At 41.1% G+C, this 19,201-nt stretch overlaps 1 protein-coding gene across 1 annotated transcript in view; it reads right to left on the bottom strand.

Moving 5' to 3' along the window:
- The window catches only part of KCNAB1 (potassium voltage-gated channel subfamily A regulatory beta subunit 1), a 204,258-nt gene that overhangs the window by 94,871 nt on the left and 90,186 nt on the right, over positions 1–19,201 (bottom strand). Inside the window, exon 2 of the mRNA XM_081086398.1 lies at positions 592–635. Coding sequence (XP_080942524.1) covers positions 592–635 — 44 coding nt within the window. The remainder of the gene's footprint in view (positions 1–591; positions 636–19,201) is intronic.

Here is a 19,201-nt window from a genome sequence, read left to right as displayed (position 1 = left end):
CTTTGAAATACAGTGAAAGGAGGCAGAATTAGTTGCCACTTTTATTTATTCATTATCATCCCTTCCCTGGTCTCCACACTTCCATTCAATAGGAATCAAGAAATCTTCCTCTGAGCCTTCACATGTATATCACTTTGACCTCACAACATTTAAGATAGATTATAAAAGTATCTAAAATCTAAAATACATAACAATACAGAAAAATCTATGAAGAAACTAGGCAAAAAGAAAATAAGGATAGAAAAAGTTCAGATAAGCTGCAGGTAAGTTGAGCACATAAACACTATGAGGTCCTTCCCATTTGCTAATTGGAAGTAACACTTGAGTCTTCTTCTAGGGTGAGCATTAGTATCAGATTTCTTTCTGTTGGACGGGCCCCCCATAAGGCATCATGGACGCCATGGCTTCTTGGGTCTGAGAGACAGAGGGCTGTGTTGGGCAGGAAAGGATCAGAAGGAGGAATGGGACAAGGCTGGTCACACAGTCCCTTCTCACCTTAGATGGGGTCCTGACTTGTACTCCAATCACTTTCTAGGATCTACCCCAGTCTTCCACTCCCAGCCCACACTACATGATACCATGAGTACTTACCAAGACCCAAGCAAGAAACTCTGAGTCCTGATTTCCCAAGATTCCTGGAACAAAAACAAAGCAACATGTGGTCATTGTTTCCTCAGGGGGAACATGTAAGACTGTGTCATACATTTAACCATGAAGATTCTATCTCACTTTGATGACATGATGCTTTACTAGGGTTGTGGTAGAGACAGAGCCCCAGGCACAGGCTGTGGCCTTGGGGAGACCAGACCCTCTTGTTCATCTCCATTTGGGCACTAGGGGCTCAGAAGGTGTCCAGGCTCAGCACAAGAACAAATGTCCCCAGCAAACACAGCTTTTCAGCCCCGAATGATAGTTTTTATTAATTTGCTTACAAACGGTCTTTCTCTCTCATTCTATAATCTGAGTCCCTTGAGGACAAGATCTATACCTTATTCATTAATCAACCAGTCATTCATTATTTATTCGTTATTCATCAGTAGAGCCTGATGCCAGTGGACCCTTAACATATATTTGTTGGTTGAGTAACTGACAACCTAATCTCTAAAGCAGAGTATTATCACTAGTGGATGGAGATTATTAAAAGAACAAATACAAAATCCTTCAGGCTACTTAAACTAAATTATATTATTTTTTTAATAAAGTGCTACATAAAATTGGTACAAGAAGGCAAGACAGTCCTTTTTAAATTGTTATTTCCCCCCCCCCCATTAACACCTTTGCTTTTCAACCCTGAAAATGTACCATGGAAAGGAAATATATTTCCACTCTCCAAGCAGGGACTCTAGTCTTTACTGGAAGGTGTGTCCATGGAGTTCCAGACCGAACCCATCATCTAACTGCTGTCAGAGCAGAAATCAAATTCTCAGAGAGAGAGGATGCCTCATAGAATTTTGTAGGGGTCCAATGTGAGGAGGTGAGGCTTAAATAATTGAAACTTGGCAGAAAATTGCATTCCTTTTTGTTGCTTAAATTTCATTTTCCAATTACAGTTTATATTCAGTATTATTTTGTTATCAGTTTCAGGTATACAACATAGTGTTTAGACAATCATATAATTTACGAAGTACTGCCCCTTATATTTTCAAGTACACACATCACTTATATTCTGATCAGATGCCCTTATGAGAACACATTCCCTCCCCACCCCAAACAAAACAGCACCCACAAACTTATCCAACTGCAGCAATGCTCAGCTCCTCCAGGTCCTCTCTGGATCAGAGTTAGTACATTGTGCTCTTGTTTTTGCATCACTTTCTTTCCTCTACTTGTTATTATTGTTTATAAAATCACCTAAGCAACACATTTAATTTGATAGCAGAGTCTAAAGTGCATTGTATTGCAGAGTTGAAAGACCCTGGTTTCTATTCCATTTCCCCATCTAGCTACATAATCTTGGAAAAGTCACTTCCTTCCTACGGGGTTTAAGTTCTTCATTAGCAGAATGGGATATTAAGACTGTCATTCACCCAGCATCACAGTTATGGGCCTGTGACATGACAACATCTGCTAAAGTGTTGTACAGTAAACAACAGCAAGCCACAATTAGTTTTGGTGCTTTCTGCCTCTGCTCACCCTTCACAGACATAGTGCTGAATTTTCCAGTACGAACTGGATATGTCCACCTGGGAGGAAATTCTTGCATAAAGGGGGGTGTGAAAAATATTTTGAATTACTGTACTAAGAGAAAAATAATCAGACCTCTCCATGAAAATGATTTGTATAAGAAATTGTTATTTTATCTATTTTATTTATTTTTAAATTACACTTGTACATCAAAAAAATATTATTCTTTTAGTAGTTTCTCAGAAAACTACAGGCTGTGCAACCAGAAGATCTTTCTTTTAGTCTAAAAGTCTACTGATTTTAAGAATGGGAATTAAGAGCAAAAGCTATATAGTGGGGAGAATAAAAAAAGACAACAACAAAAGCATATACATAAATGTGGTTAAGAGTCTTCCAGGCAGACTTATTTAACACTGATGAGTCAGCAAAGATTTATGGAGAGGTGGGCACATTCTAGGTAATGTCCAGGTCATGGGGATACAGGGAGAAAGCAGGCCCAGGGTCTTTGGGGGTACATGGGAAGGAGACTACTGTCTCAGGCTTGTATTTGCATGCCTATGTGCATATAATGTGGGGGGGAGGGAATCTAGGTAAGGATTTTTATTTTGTTTTAAGATCATTCAATGATTCTGAGAACAACAGGAAGGAGGGATGTGGTACAGAAAAATATGCAGAGCACAACATTTTTATCACAAACTCAAATAGGGCAAGGTTATGTCACTGGGCACGGAAGGTGGGGAGACCTGCCCTATGACAGTGGCTTAGGAAGATAATGATACTCTGCTATGGGGTTGGAGGACCAAATAGAGAAAGTTGAGGATCGTCAGCAAAAACAAACTGCAAAGTAGCAAGTGCTAAACGTGGCCCATTTTTGCCACGGCTGCTTAAATGCCCAGGCCAGCTTTTCTGGAAGGAAAGTCTTAGCAGATTTTGCACCGTTAGAAAAATTCAGGTGTGGTGGTGATAGGTTCTGCACTGAGCCACGATGTTTTTATTTCCTTGAACTCTTTTAAAAAATATCTTCACCCTCTAGAGCAGTGGTTCTCAACCTGTGGGTCGCGACCCCTTTGGCAGTGGAACGACCCTTTCACTGAGGTTGCCTAAGACCATCCTGCATATCAGATATTTACATTACGATTCATAACAGTAGCAACATTACAGTTATGAAGTAGCAACGAAAATAATTTTATGGTTGGGTCACAACATGAGGAACTGTATTTAAAGGGCAGAAGGTTGAGAACCACTGCTCTAGAGAGAATGGTTACCATGTTCAGGTGGTTGTTTTTAAAATGAAAGGCATTTCTGTGTACAAGCCATACCTCTTAGTCCATTGCCCCGAGTTTGTCCAGGGCTGCGTATTTTTGTGAGACTCTTATCTCATAAAGCACTCTCACCACATGACGATGCCTCTCACTCTGCAGATGGACAGGGTAGGAGGAATTAGCTCCCTCCAATTCATGGCATGGAATTCCAACACAATTTCCACGATTCCAAATGGCGCATCTGCATCCTCCTGCCTGGGTTTAGGTCTGTGCAGTACTAACTGGAGATGTGGCAATTGTCCAACTATGCTGATCTACTTAAGCTCTGCTGGACAATAGGACGCACATACTGGATGCAGTTGAGCTAATGAGTACAACGTATATCATCCCAAAGCTTGTTTGTGTGGCCAAGTTTACACATCATGCTGGGCTATAACAGATGCCCGGGAACCTTCATTATCTCATCCATATGGAATTTTTGTGAACACTTGATGATCTTGGTGTGACACTGCACAACAAATAGCTTTATAGGTTTTTATTCTATTTCTTAATTCCTCAGCATTTGCACAATTGAGTCTGCATAAAAATGCACATCAAATTTCCAGCCAGATTGAATTCCGTTCTCATTTGATTCAAAATACTAGTTTCAGTGCATGGGGTTAACTATTTTATTCGTGTCAGATAGACCAGAAGGAAGCCTCAGCGTGTTCATTTTTAGTATCTGTTCCTGTTTAACTCAAAATAAAGGCTCCTCTTTCCCAGGTGAACCTGAGCTGCTCTGCTGCTAATATTAGAACTGGATGACATCAGTGTGGGGGCATGGGACACTGAGCTTTGTGAGTCACATTTTGGAAATCCTCAGTCTTAAATCAAAACTTCAGGGAAGAGTTACCTGGAGAAGGGATATCGCTTCTGAGAACTCAGCGGTGGCATTTCTCCTTTCTTTCTGAAGCCAGGACTATCGCTCAGTCAGTGAAGACTTGGCTAAACCTATTTTATGACAATGGCAGAGGCATTAACTATAATACCTGGTGTTGTTTTGTGGGGCATCCATCAGACTGTCTTTGATTTTAAGGCAATAATGAAGCACTGAGAACTGAAACGAAGCATCACTTAGGCACAGCATTGCAAGCCGTTCTTATGCTCGCCATTCCTTTACAAATCACAGATTCTAACAGCAGAAGATTAGCAGCCGAAATGTGTTGTTTTAAATTGACTGCTTCTAAATACTTGCATTTTAGACATTATTCACAGTAGTAAGTGGCTCGAGAAAGAAGTGTAGCTAGATAAAATAGGCACCTTGCATTTTATTTAAGGTTGACACAACAGGGACAACTAAAAGCCCATGGAAGGGGTTCCGGTTGCCATGCCAGGCTGGCAGAAATAAGTTTCGATTTGACCTGCTTTCATGTGCTCATATCATTACATCATCTGCTGTCTCACTCTATTTAAACACCTTTCTATCCCTCTAACTCACACTCTGCTGTCATGGGGTGCCTCATCTGGAAATTACTAGTCAAATCTGAGGTATAGAAAATTTTTAAAAAACAAGAAATGTACATTTAACCTTTCCTTTAAAACCCAGAGCACAGGAATATTCATTTGTTCGTCACCTGCTTTTGATGGTTGCCTAAGAACATACATTTTGATCGCCATGAAGGTGATTTCAAACTGTAATATGCTTTCTTATGAAGGCACCATTCATCACCGTTGATACGTGAATAATGATTCATTTGGAAACCAAAAAGCCAAGCATTTTGATGACAGGCACTGACAAATAGCACAATGGAGCTTTCTTTCTTTCTTAACCTCTATTGGAGCAGCAACATGATTCTTTTAGATTCTTTGAGTTATAGGTTTAAGTCATGTGTCAGTTGTGAATTCCAAGAAATGATGTAAATTCTTATTTTTTTGAACATATAAAATCACCTGTTGATCTGTATCATTCTAGAAAAGCCTGGAGAAGTATGGCAAAAAAGAGACTTCACTTAATTAATTAGTTCAGTAGAGATGTACCAAGTTTCAACCATATACAAAGCCTTGTATTAGGGTATTGGAGTGGGCTAAATAGCAGATAGTTGCTGCTCTCATGGAGCTTACACCAAAGAAAGGGAAATGACATGACGTTACACAGTGAGCTTTTTATTTATTATAATCCTAATGTAAAGGACAGTGAGCCCTAAGTGTACAATTGGGATGTCGGGGAAGCTGACATTGGCTGGATGGTTATATAAAGCTTCTCTAGCAGCATGTACTCTGAGAACCAATGAAGGAGTAGGAGGTTACTTAATGAAAGGAGTACGGATCAGCATGATGAGCTGAGCAAACAGCATGTGCAAAGACTCAGAGTTTGGAAGAAGCATGAGTAACGGAAGAAGTGAAAGAGTATAGGGCAGTGGAAGAGTAGAGTGCAGAGTGACTCCAAATGAATCTGGGGGAGTGACAGGAAGTGCATCAAACAGGGCCTTACTGATTAGTTAATGCCACCAATTTTGGTCTTACTATGAAGAAGTAATGGAAAACTACTGGGGGGAAAAACACACAGCAAAAATAGGTTAAAGGGATGCAAGAAGGGGAGGTAGGAGGTTTCTTTGGAAATCCTGATGAGAAATAATGATACTCTAAAATCAGATTTAGTGGACATAGGCGAATGGGGAAGATTCCAGATATTCTGACCCATTAAAATCTATAAGACTTTGTGTTTGTTTGAAAATGAGGCTGAAAGAGAAGATGGAGTAATGGGTCATTCTCAGATTTTTGACTTGGGCAGCTGGGTGAAGAGGGGTACATTTCACTAGATTAGGGTTCATTTGAGAAGCAGAGGTTTTTGACTCATCTTTGGGCATGTGGGAAAACATGCATTAATATTCTAGCTAGTTGCCTGGAACTCTAGAGTGGGGAGAGGCATTTCTAGGTATCTAGGGTAACAGGTGCCATGGGCTTGGGTCAACTGCCAAAGGAGACCGTGTTCAGTTGGAGAAGAAGGTCACAAACCTAGCCTTGAGGAGCTCCAACATCTTAGGTGGCAGCAGGCAGCTGCAAAGGAAGGAGGGGTAGAGATGCAGAAGGACACCAGGAAAGTGTCAGTGTAGAAGCCACGGTGGAGATGGTTTCAACAGGGTGGAGAGGTCCAGTACTGGGAGGGCAGAGAAGCGCCCTTACTGTTCAGCAGCATGGGACTGCTGTCGACTTCTGTAGCAGTCACTTCAGTGGTGCTGTGGATGGGAGTGCAGCTGGGTTGACTGAGGAGAGCGGAGGTACAGAAATGATGCTTGTGTGTGACCTTGCGCAGGTTACTTAGCCTTTGTAAGCCTCTTTACTCATTCATAAATGGAAATATTAATAGCCCACATTTATTTTTGAGATCGAGAAAATATAAATGCAGCACCAGTCCCAGCACATTCCAGTGTTCAATAAGTGCTCCTTGCTTTTGACCTTCCTTATTTCCTACGAAAAGTAGTATCTCAAACATTGAATTCAGGTACTGAAGCTGGTAGGAGGCCCACGACCCCGATCTCATGATCCTTTTACTTTGTGGATTCGTGCTTAGACATCGCAACCGTCCTAGATCTATTAAATGTGCACTGTGAGTAATTTTTCTGGAATCATTAGAAAAGTGGGAACTAGGAGATAAAGATAGATAAGGGAAGCAAAGGAGAAGGTGGCAGTTTGTTGGCAAAGTTTGGAGAAGTCATGTGTGTTTGAGGAATTTAGAATAGTTCTTTCGGAGTCACCAGGAAGGGGAAATGGAGATGGGACATGATGCTGTGTGAGTTCTGCATGGGTGGGGTGGGGATTGAGAAATACTCGTCCAGGTCTAGTTATTGATTCTGCTTTTTCTGTCTCAAGTATCCAAAGCATCACAATAGCTGGAAATCAATAACTCAGTCTTAAATCAGAAGAATCTAGAACCTTTAACTCCAGGGTATATAATTTTGGGAGACGGGGGCGGGTCATGAACTTGGGATAGAAAAAAATACATTTTTATTTTTCACCAACTTAACTAAAATTTAGCATTTCTTCAAGTATGACCATAGGCAAGAAGTATTTACATTACCCATGATTTTGCTACCAATCAATTACAGGTAGTTTTCTGACCCAGTTGCTTCAGAGATCAGAAAGTTATTAGCACTCACCATTCAGCCTCATTACCATTTGGAAACCATGGTATTCTACTTGCTCCCAGAGCTTATTATTTAATATATTAACAACAAGTGCATGTCTTATGGGGTTGCAAATTTGGATTATAAATACTTTGAACTGTATTTCAATTGAATGGACTCCCGTGTATTTTGTTGTGTATTTAAAAGCTCTTTTTCTGAATAGTCTGTAGGCTTCAATGAATTGCTAGCGGGGTCTGTGCATGAAGAATCTTGGACGCAGATGAAAGATAAAGGTTGTTTTAAAAATGCCTCTCGGGGCATCCATCTGCCACAATACAACATGAGTTTACAAGGATCTTTTTCAAATGGGAGGGAAGAAAAATCCTAAAACATACTTAAAAGCAATATTAAATATGCAATCCCCCACTCCTACTATTTAAAATGTGTATAATGTAAACTATAGTGTTGGCGCTTACTATCCTGACTTATTTGTTTAATTTTAGTAAATTAAAAAGTATTTCTTAAGCCCTGCTGGATTTAATTCCAAGCTCAGGCCCAGTGCTTGTGTTATGTCTGCTTTTATATAAGCCCTTGACTCTAAGTTCACCCATTACAGGGCCTCATCCACCCACCTGCAGGGGGGCTGCCTGCTTACCCTCTGGGGCAGAGGTGAGAGCACAGGATTTGCCCACCCCAAGGCTCTGGGGTCTTAGCAAAAAGTGGCTTGCCTCATGCACAATACTTTATAACATTTCACTTTAATGTAATTCATTTATTCAACCATTTCATATTCCATGGAATATATTTGTGTTTGTTTGAATAGAAAATAATGTTTCCTTCTTAAATCTTCAAGCAAGTTTGTTATCTTAGAGAAGTGCCATTTGGCTCCATGGCTTAACTGGGTGCCCCTGGGCACCCTCTGCTGCCCCCATTTGAGAGGCCTGCCTGTCAATGATTGCCTGTCATTTACACCTTAGTGGGAAAACGTTTCAGACCTTTTTTCTTACATCAGTTTGGAGGGATTTGAAGGTATAATCAAGAGAGAAAGCACTGAAACACTGATAGAAATGGACGGGGGAGTAAAGGTGGGGTAGAAGAAGCAAGTCCCCAAAGGGAAGAATACACTTTGCCCCCTTCCTAACTGTGCCCAGGGTCACCCCTCTCTTCACAACAGAATGATCACCTTCCTACATAAATATCATATGCACACCTGCTGAAGCAAAGGTCGAGCCTTCCCTGGCATCCACACTGTAATGAGAGCTATGATTAGTTTCCACTGTAATGAGATGTGCAGTTTTCAAAGGCAAACGAAACAAACAAAAAAGCATCGGAAGGAGGAGTTCATGCTCCACATCTTTTCAATTTCACTTACTGTGGGGGAGTTTCTTTCTCCTTAGAAAGCCAAGTCAGCAGCGCAATGCAGACTGAGGCATGAGTCTGAGTGAAAGGCAGGTTGATGTTTCAATATCCACTTAATCAAAAGCAAATGCTTTCAGCCATAATACATTAGTTTGCCTTCCACTTTCCTTGACAGAGGAACAGAAAATTCATGCCTATTTTCTCTGTGTGTCCATAGCCTTTAGATCTGCTGTCAGAGTGCCATACATCATGGGGCATGTTATTCACATTGTGTATGAGGTTCTCTCCTTTCAGACTGAGATCTGTGAGGGCAGGCACTGAGACATCTGCTTAGCACAGTGAGAGGTGCACAGTGGATGTTCAATGATGCTCACAGTGGATGCTCTAATGCTATCATCTTGCTGTGGTTAAAGACCACATTGCTCCTCACTTGTTCCCCTCTGTTGGCTCGGAAGGCTCTATGGTTTGTTGGAAATCACGGGCCAGCACAGTGCAGTGCTGAAGTACAAATAGTGCAGAAGTGCCTCTACCCTTCACTATCAGTGAAACCTGGGGAAAGTTACTGAACCTCTCTGTGCCCCATCTGTTACTGGGGTAATAATAGAAACTACCTCAGAGGCTGATTGTGAGGAAAAATGCACGTAAGATAGTACTCGGCACATGTTAAATACTCTCTAGGTGCAAGCTGTTAACAGACAGACACAGGTTTGGATCCAAGTTTTGCTATCTCCTGGTTGCCGTGGGAATCTCATTCACCACATACAGGTTCCCTCTTCCGTAAAATGAGTTTCTACACTCTCCCTGAGAGAAGGAACACAGGAAACATTGTGGCCTTTGACTCTTCTCTCACCCAATGGAGGTGTTAGGGCGGCCCCTTCTTCTAATTTTACAAGAGGCTGGAACTTGGGAACCTGCTTAGCAGGATGCATTCTAACCCTGCTCATACCCTTCCTCTTCTTCCCTGCCTTTCCAGCTAACTGTGTCTCCATTTCAACAGGAGGGCCAATGCCAGGCCTCTAGTATTTACAGACTTAGAGCCTTGGTCAGGGGTGAGAGGGGGAATCATGACCAAGGTCTACTTCTATGTTTAGATCTTACCCTTTAGTTCCAGCCAGCCCACCTACAGGTCACCTCATCTGAATCTTCAGTGCACGCACCCCTCAAATTTAGAATACCAAGCTGTGGCTCCCCCTGCTCCCCTTCCTCCAAAAATACATTTTAATTCCCAAAGATTTGTTTCCCGTCTTCTTTGGATTCTACAATCAGCAAATCTTGAAGAGCCTACTTCTGCACATCCCTGACCCCATCCTGGCTTCTTCACAGCCACTACCAGTTCAGACTTTTATGACGAATGGCTTTTTACCTGTTCTTCTGCTTCTAGATTCTCTCCTGTTCTTTCTCTGTGTATCTAACCCACCTTATCACCTTAATTGTATGTAGTAACTATTGTTCATGTCTTACTGCCTTTCCACAACTGCAAAGTACTTGATGGTAGGATCCAAGCCTTGCTTATATTTGACTTCCTCATAACAATCTGCACCATGAGGTACAAATAAACATTTCATTGACTAAATTGAATGCTCAAATGAGTAAGTCTGAGAAGCCTTTCTTACCTCCTTGATGTAAACTTCCAGAGTTAGATATTATTTTACTCTTAACTCTTTTGTGTTTAGATTGACTATTAAGATTTAATTGTCCTATTCAACATCATAGTATAATAAGGCATTACGAAATCAAAGGCATTCAGATTTTAAAAAGGAACAAATAAAATGGTCTCTTACTGCAGACAGCATGATTGTCTATCTAAAAAAATTCCAAAGATTTATGAAAAAGCTCCTAGAACTAATAAGCTAATTTAGTCCAGTTGAATGATATAAATTCAATATATAAAAGTTAATTGTATTTCTAGCAATGAACAATTGGCATTTGGAATTCAAAAGAATAATATTATTTATAGTAGCACCCTAAAAATAAAATAGTTATTACTTAAAAATCTATCCAAATCTGGGCACTGTCTGTATGCTAAAAATGACAAAACATTGAAGAAAAAATGAAAGAGGACCTAATAAATGGAGAGAGATACTGTGTTCATGGATTGTAAGACTCAACATTGTTAAGATGTCAATTCCTCTCAATTTGATCTGTGGCATAAATACAATCCCAATTCAAATACTAGCAATGTTTCATAAATATCAGGGTGATTCTCAAATTTACATGGCAAGATGTAGGAACTAAAATACCCAAAACAATTTCAGAAAGAAGAACAAAATTAGAATGACCCTACCTGATGAATCACGCTACCTGATTTCAAGATTTAATATAAAGTGAAAGTAATCAAGTCAGTGGGGTATTGTCAAAAGGAATGAACCACATATAAATGAAACAGAATAGAAGCTAAGTGGAACAGAATAGACGCTAAGTGGAACAAAACAGACAAGTGTAGTCAACTGATTTTTTTATAAAGGTGCAAAGACAATTCAATAAAAAAATAGTCTCTTTAAGAAATGATGCTGGAACAAATGGGACAATTGTCTATATATATATAAAAAATAAACCTTGATAAAAATCTCATAATTCATATAAAAATTAACTCAAATGGATCATAGATCTAAATGTAAAATTTAAAACTTCAAAACTTATGGGAAAAAAAATAGGAGAAAATCTGTGAGACTTTAGGTTTGGTAGGAAGCTTTAGAAATAGTACCAAAAAGCTGATCCATAAAAAATTTAAAAATTGTACTTCATAAAAATTTAAAACTTCGTTCTGCGAAAGATACTGTTAGGAGAATGAAAAGACAAGCTACAGATTGGAAGATAATACCTGCAAAAAAAAAAAACACAAACAAAAACAACAACAAAAAAAAAACAGTAAAAGATAGCCAAAGTACTGAACAGACACTTCACCAAAGAAAATAGTTGGAGGGCAAATGAGCCATATGAAAAAATGCTCAACATCATTAGACATAAGGGAAAAACAAATTAAAACTATAATGAGATAGCACTACACACTTATTAGAATGGATAAGATTAAAAACAAAACCACAACCAAACACAATGCCAAGTACTGGCAAAGATGCAGAGCAAATGAGATTTCATATATTGCTGGTGGGAATGCAAAATGGTACAGCCCACTTTAGAAAACATTTTGACAATTTCTTATAAAGTTAAACATACCCATACCATGTGACTCAACAATTCCACTTCTAGGGATTTACCCAAGTGAACTGAAAAGTTATGTTCACATAAACCACTATATGCAGCGTTACTTGTAATCACCCAAAACTGGAAACCACCTAGATGCCCGCATTATTCTAGGTGCTTTCACACCTAATTCATGCATATAAAGGCCAACAGTCTTTCTAAGTAGACACTTTTGTGCTCATTTTATTCATGAGAAAGTGGAGGCTGAGAGAGGTTAAGTAACAGGCCAAGATCCCACCCATCTAGCACATGGCAGGCAGAAGTGGAATTCTTTCTGCGGTAGAAGTATGTGCTCCTTCCACTGTCCCGTGATGCCTTCACATGGCCTGCCTATCTGAAATGAGTCAACAGTTAGCTATTTTAAGAGAGACAGGCAGGGAGAGGGTCTCTGCCTGGCTTGGGCACACTTTGGAGGCCTAGAGATGAGAGAAAACGAATTTCTGTGGCTCTTGCTAGGCATCCAAATCCTCTTGATGTCTTTTATGGACTCCCCCCTCCACGCCCACCCCTAACTGCAGCTTTCCACAGTCTCTCTGTGATTGATGCCATGGCAGCAGTGGGAGGTGGTGAACTGCCACTCATCTCACTCCTCTCCCAAGCAGCCTTCTTACAGAAACCACAGGGGGAAAAGTAGGCAGAAGGAAATGTACAGTTCACTTTGTTTAAAATACACAGAACTGGATTGCATCATTTTTTGCTCTTTTGAAAAAAGGAAAAAAATGAAGTCATTTGCGCTATCTGCTGATTGGCGATAGGATGACCAATGGGGCCTTGACAGACCATGTTCACTGCATGCCATAGGGGTGTGGGGTTAAGGGTTTGGAAAGGGGAATGGAAAGTTTGAAAGACCTGAGGTAGCCTTCCCTGGAAAAAAAGGTTGTGTCAAGAGAGATTTTTGGAGTAATTCAATCCAACAAACACTTTGGAGCTACTGTGGGCAAGGAGCTAAGGACATAAATAAATCATTCTACAAAGTAGATTACAGATTCACTCAGTGCAGGTTTATTGAGCACCAGCTGTTGAGGCAGGCACTGTTTTAGGTTCTAGGACTACATGAAATTCCTGACCTCAGGAAGCTTACATTCTAGTGGGCTGGCTCATAGTAAACAAGCGGGCACAGAAATAGCTTCAGCAAATGCGAGGTGCTCTGAAAGTATGAAGCTGGAAGATGGTATAGATGAGGTGATCAGCAACAGCCCCTCTGAAGAGGTGACATCTGAGCAGGGACCTGAGCATGGGAAGGAGCAGCCTCGGAAAGATCTCGCGGAAGAAAGTTTAGGCAGAGAGATAAGCAAGGCCTGGAAGTGAGACAAGCTTGAGGAGCAGAAAGGAGGTGAGTGTGCTGGAGGCCCCTGTGAGGAGGGGAACAGTACAAGATGAGGTGAGACAGAGACAGAGAGATGGAAGCCAGGATTTACCAGGCTTCTGACAAACAGCGCAACTGCTCTTTTCCTAGGCAGAGTTGTACAACCCTGGGGGCACATACGTCTCTTTCCCAACCGTAAGTCTCAGTATTCCTGCTTCAGGGTGCCTGTTTCTCCTTTCTGTTCACCTTTCCTTTTCTAATGGTATTCTCTCTTGCTCCCTCTGGTCTCAAGTGGCTCTAGTTATCAGGCTCCATCTCTTTTCCCTTCATCAAATTCTGTTCTCAGGAAAGTCAGAACAACTCATTCTCACTAAGGTGGAGATGGCCAACATGACCAAGTGTTGCCTGACATGGAGAAGGAGGAATTAGCATGCTATGACTCCCAGGAATCAGGGAGAATGGCTCTTTGCATGTGCATCTGCTGGGAATGCTTTTCTTACACATTTTCACTCAAGACCCGGAAGCGCCCCCACGAAGACTTACTTATTTCTTCTACTGACTGCATTATTGGGTTCAGCCAATGGCTACTGATGTTACCAGACTCTTGTATATACATACAGGCAGTCTTCCTTTCTTTCTCTTTTTTTCTTTTCTCTTCTCTTTCTTTTCTTTTTTAATTAAATCTTTATTGTTCAGATTATTACATTTGTTCCTCTTTTTTCCCCCCATAACTCCCCTCCTCCCAGTTCCCGCCCCACCCTCCGCCCTCACTCCCCACCCACTGTCCTCATCCATAGGTGCACGATTTTTGTCCAGTCTCTTCCCGCATCTCCCACACCCCTTTCCCCCCCAAGAATAGTCAGTCCATTCCCTTTCTATGTCCCTGATTCTATTATGATCACCAGATTATTTGTTCACTTGATTCTTAGATTCACTTGTTGATAGATGCATGTTTGTTGTTCATAATTTGTATCTTTACCTTTTTCTTCTTCTTCCTCTTCTTAAAGGATACCTTTCAGCATTTCATATAATACTGGTTTGGTGGTGATGAACTCCTTTAGCTTTTCCTTATCTGTGAAGCTCTTTATCTGACCTTCAGTTCTGAATGATAGCTTTGCTGGATAAAGTAATCTTGGTTGTAGGTTCTTGGTATTCACCACTTTGAATATTTCTTGCCATTCCCTTCTGGCCTGCAAAGTTTCTGTTGAGAAATCAGCTGACAGTCGTATGGGTATTCCCTTGTAGGTAACTGAGTTTCTTTCTCTTGCTGCTTTTAAGATTCTCTCTTTGTCTTTTGCTCTTGGCATTTTAATTATGATGTGTCTTGGTGTGGTCCTCTTTGGATTCCTTTTGTTTGGGGTTCTCTGCACTTCCTGGACCTGTAAGTCTATTTCTTTCAACAGGTGGGGGAAGTTTTCTGTCATTATTTCTTCAAATAGGTTTTCAATGTCTTGCTCTCTCTCATCTTCTGGCACCCCTATTCTGATGTTGGTACGCTTGAAGCTGTCCCAGAGGCTCCTTACACTATCTTCGTATTTTCGGATTCTTTTTTCATTTTGCTTTTCTGGTTGGGTGTTTTTTGCTTCTTCGCATTTCAAATCTTTGCCTTGATTCTTGCGCTCCTCTGGTCTGCTGTTGGGAGTCTGTATAGTATTCGTTATTTCAGTCCGTGTATGCTTAATTTCTAGTTGGTTCTTTATCATAACATCGAGGGTCTCATTAGATTTCTTGAGGATCTCACTACATTTATCAGCGGCTTCTAGACAGTTCTTAAGAGACCTTAACAGTGTGGTTCTGAACTCAATATCCTCCATTGACAGTTTTGTCCTGTTTCTTTATCTCCGCATTTTTTATGCTTTCTTGGTGCACCCCCTAGTGTTCTTTGTGCACAGTCTTGTTGTAGTTAAGCCTTGATTGTTGTCGGCAATACCAGGGGTGATTTGACCTCCAGGCTAACTGGCTATGAGAGTTCGCTGTGTCTGCAGTGGGAGAGCTTCTGTGCTGGATCTCTAGGGCGGTGCTAATCTAGCGTTTGCCTGAGGCTATTCGGCAAATGGCTCTGCGAAGGGCTTGGGCTTGGGCAGGGCGGGTCCCCGGGGGATCTACAGGGTGGGCGGAGCGAGCAGTTATGGCTGCTCTCAGTTCCGTCCCTAGGGGCTCTGCCTCACAGAGTCCCAGCAACCGCTGCAAACCTTGGAGAGAAAGCTGCCTTCGAGTTCCGACCGAAGCCAGACAGTCCCGCTTCTCCCATTTGAGTCTGGGTCCCTAGAGACTCGCCTGGATCTGGAGCTCAGAGTCTGAAACTCCCTCCCGATTTAAAACAACATCCACGCCCTCCGCCTCCAGCCCGCTCCGCGTGCACTCCGCACCTTAGTATTTCACGTCAGCATTGCGCCTCCTCTGAGTCTGGGTATGATATTCTCTTTCCTCCTAGTTGTAGAATTTCCACTCAGCCAGCCTTCCTGTGGTTCTGGATGATGTCCATTCCGTCTTTTAGTTGTTTTTTGAAGTGGTTGTTCGAGGCAGCAATCTCCAGTGTTAACCTATGCTGCCATCTTGTTTTTTCTCCTCTTTTTCTTTTCTTTTCTGTCCTTTCCTCCCTTCCTCCCTCCCTCCCTTCCCTCCTCCTCCTTCTCCTCCTCCTCCTCCTCCTTCTCTCTCTCTCTCTCTCTTCCTTGACTTCTAATTGGTTTTTTAGATAGAGAAGAAAGGAGAGGGAGAGAAACATTGAAGTGAGAATGGAACATCGATTAGCTGCCTTCTGCATGCCCCCTACCAGGAATTGAGCCCACAACCTGGGCATGTGCCCTGAAAAAGAATGAAGCCAGCAACCTTTCAGTGCGTGGGATGCTACTCAACCAACTGAGCCACACTGGTCAGGGCCAGGTAGTCATCCTTTTAAGAACTCCAGGATACACAAAGATTTTCCTGAGAGATCTCTTGCTATCTCACTGTGAATGGTTATTTAGAAAGAACCACTGTAGCATAGAGCAGAGAAAAAAAAATCCCTAAATCTGGAAGTGGGTTAGGTGAATTTCAATCCTTCTTAACTAGAGACCATACGTGTTGGTTAACCCAGGTTGGGGTCTGATTATACCTGTTGCTTGGTGCACGATTATTCATGGGACCATCCCTCCTTTTACTTTCAAAAGTATCCTACTTGGGATGATAAATTATGTGGTCTCCCTAATCTAATCCAGGGTGACCTTGAGCCTTAGACTGGAGGGAAAATAGATTCCCTTTCTGCAGGAGACAGGAAGAGAGGAAAAAAATAAGTCAGAAGTGAGTGTCTAGACTCACCCATTTCCACTTTCCCCCCAACCTGCCCACTGTGGTAAAACTGTCCAGAGGATAAGGAGAGATTAGCAGTAACCAGAGATGTCTGTGGGACTCTCAGGACAAACACTCACTCCTTAAGCCCAGGGTATCCAGGAGGATTCCAAGCTCTAAGGAGAAGCTTCACACTAACCTCATGCGGCTGGCAGTGGCCTGGAAGTTTCCTAAGCTTCCTGCTAGTCACTGACACCACTTGGGGAGAAAGAAGAGGGAGAGAGATTCTCTGTGGCGAGTTTGATCCTTGAAATCAGAAGAGATAGAATTTGCTTTGAATGGGATGTTTTAGGTGCCCCCCTCACCTGACATCAGCAATAATGGAGACTTTAGAGAAAAATAAGATCAGTTATAGGAAACCAAGAAATGTCTTCCCCTCCACCCACATGTAAGTAGTAGGGGTTTAATATCATTCCATCTACACTCATATCCTCAGAGCTCAGCACAGGGCCAGGGGCAGGGTAGATCCTCAATAAACATTTGTTAAATGAAGACTTTAACTTCAAATTATGAAAAATTGCAATCAGACATGGACTATTATAGTATAATCTTGCAGAAATATTAAAACACTTTCTGAAATAATATTCATAGCTATCATTACCGTAACAGGGAGGGAAGAAAATCAACCAAGGAATTTAGAAAGTAATCTCTATCAACTACTGTGCCTTAGATAGTGTTCCATCTCCCCATGGTAACATACTATAAGCCAGTCTCTAATATTACAAGGTTTTAGCCTTCCTTTATGGCACTTTATATAGGCAATTGCCAGAAGCAAGCTAAAGGATCATAGCCTCTATTGATCTAACTCAGTTAAGGAATCTCCAGTGAACCAACCTTTACCAGTCGAACTGAACACATTTCAAATAATTATGGATCATTGCCTCTTCTGTCTGCAAAGGGAGAGAAAATAAACTCTAGATTTATCATTAAAATAGCAGATGTTGAAGGAATGTGAATTCAACTATTGAGAACCTAGTTATTTAACTCGGGGCAGTTTGATAATTACATAAAAATCCCTAAAATAAATATTTTCAATGAAAATACTGGTAGGCCAAAAGTATATGTTTATATAGAGAGCTTGTGTGGAGTTTAGTCTGTTAGTATTTAATATTGGTCTCAAGGGATTACGAAACACTATGATTATTACATTTCTTCAGATGTTCCCACCCACAATACTCTTTCTTTTCTTTTTTAAAGTCAAACTGCAATTTGCTTTGTCAAACACTTTTCTAACTAATGTAAAAAATAAAGTTGAAAATCTTTGGGGAGACTTTGCCCTTTTCTTTTAATAGTGCCTTGCCAAGTAGTCATTATTTTATAAACGTCGAAAGGAACATGTTTTGGAATGAGCTTCAAATGTAATTTGGCTCATTTTGGAGACAGTATTTTAAAAAACTGGCTGTATGCCTTCGTTGCTATTTTGTTAAACAGGCCGATTCCATTGGGTGTATGTGGCCTTGGTGTGGTGAATTATTAGCTGAAGGGAAAGTGAGTTCTAATCATTTAATCATGGAAATCTGGACTCAGACCTTCCTGGTGGCTTTCTGTGGATTAAATGAATAAACTTGGACATGGATGGGTTAAAGCAGCCTCATTTCAATGCCAGGATGCATCCTTCAGCTAAGTACCCTTAACTTGGATTTCGCTGTGTCCCTATAAAAATAGGGGGAGAGAGAAGGCAATCAAGACCCAATTCAGTGACTCATTACGTGTATTTTCAATGTCTAAGGCTGGTTCAATCATAGAACATCAGATGCAGTGCTGCTGATAAATCCAATTTGCAGCTGGTTCACCCAGGATTTATCTGGTTGGCATATACATGTATTCACAAAGTAGAACTTACATCTAAAAAGTGGCAAATAGAAAGTAGAATTAACATCTAAATAGTGGCCAATATACGTAGTCGGAAAGAAGCCTTAGCAATGAAGGACACTTTCTGAATGATGCTCTGTTTTATGTTCTATTTTAGCTTGAGGTTTTCCATTTATTTACAGGATGTCCTGTAATTTAATTCAAGATATTTTTAGAGAAGTGGTGAATGAATCTGAGGTCCTCCTGTTCAGACCTGAGGATTGGGCCACCTGCAAAGAAGAATTATATATACCCATAGAAAGGGAATATTTTTTATCAGGAAACCTTAAAGATCAGTAAGTTCCTTCTGTCCAGTCATCCACGGAGGATCTATTGAGTAGCCCTGGGGTATCTCTGTGTCTAGAGGAACAGAGGGAGGAATGACAATAAATAGACAAGAATCCGTCTATAGCAATGGTGAGTGCACAACAAGGCTAAGTAGGACATGGGTGGGAACAGAGAGGTGAGTGAGGACCTTTGCTTTCTGGTGTTTGAAAGAGGCTTCCCAGGAAAGAAGGATCTGAGCTAAGACTTGAAGGGAGATGAGGTGTTCACCAGGTAAAAAAGTGGGGGAAGGTGTTCCAAACAGAGGAACCAGTTTGAGTGAAGAGACACACCTAAACAAGAAGGTACATGGTATGGTGAACAGATGGACAGTGGGTCAA

This window comes from Myotis nattereri (assembly GCF_964212035.1).
Source record: "Myotis nattereri genome assembly, chromosome: 3".
Classification (NCBI taxonomy): Eukaryota; Metazoa; Chordata; class Mammalia; order Chiroptera; family Vespertilionidae; genus Myotis; species Myotis nattereri.
The sequence above is the reverse complement of the archived record's forward strand: the minus strand, read 5'-3'. Positions and strand labels throughout refer to the sequence as shown.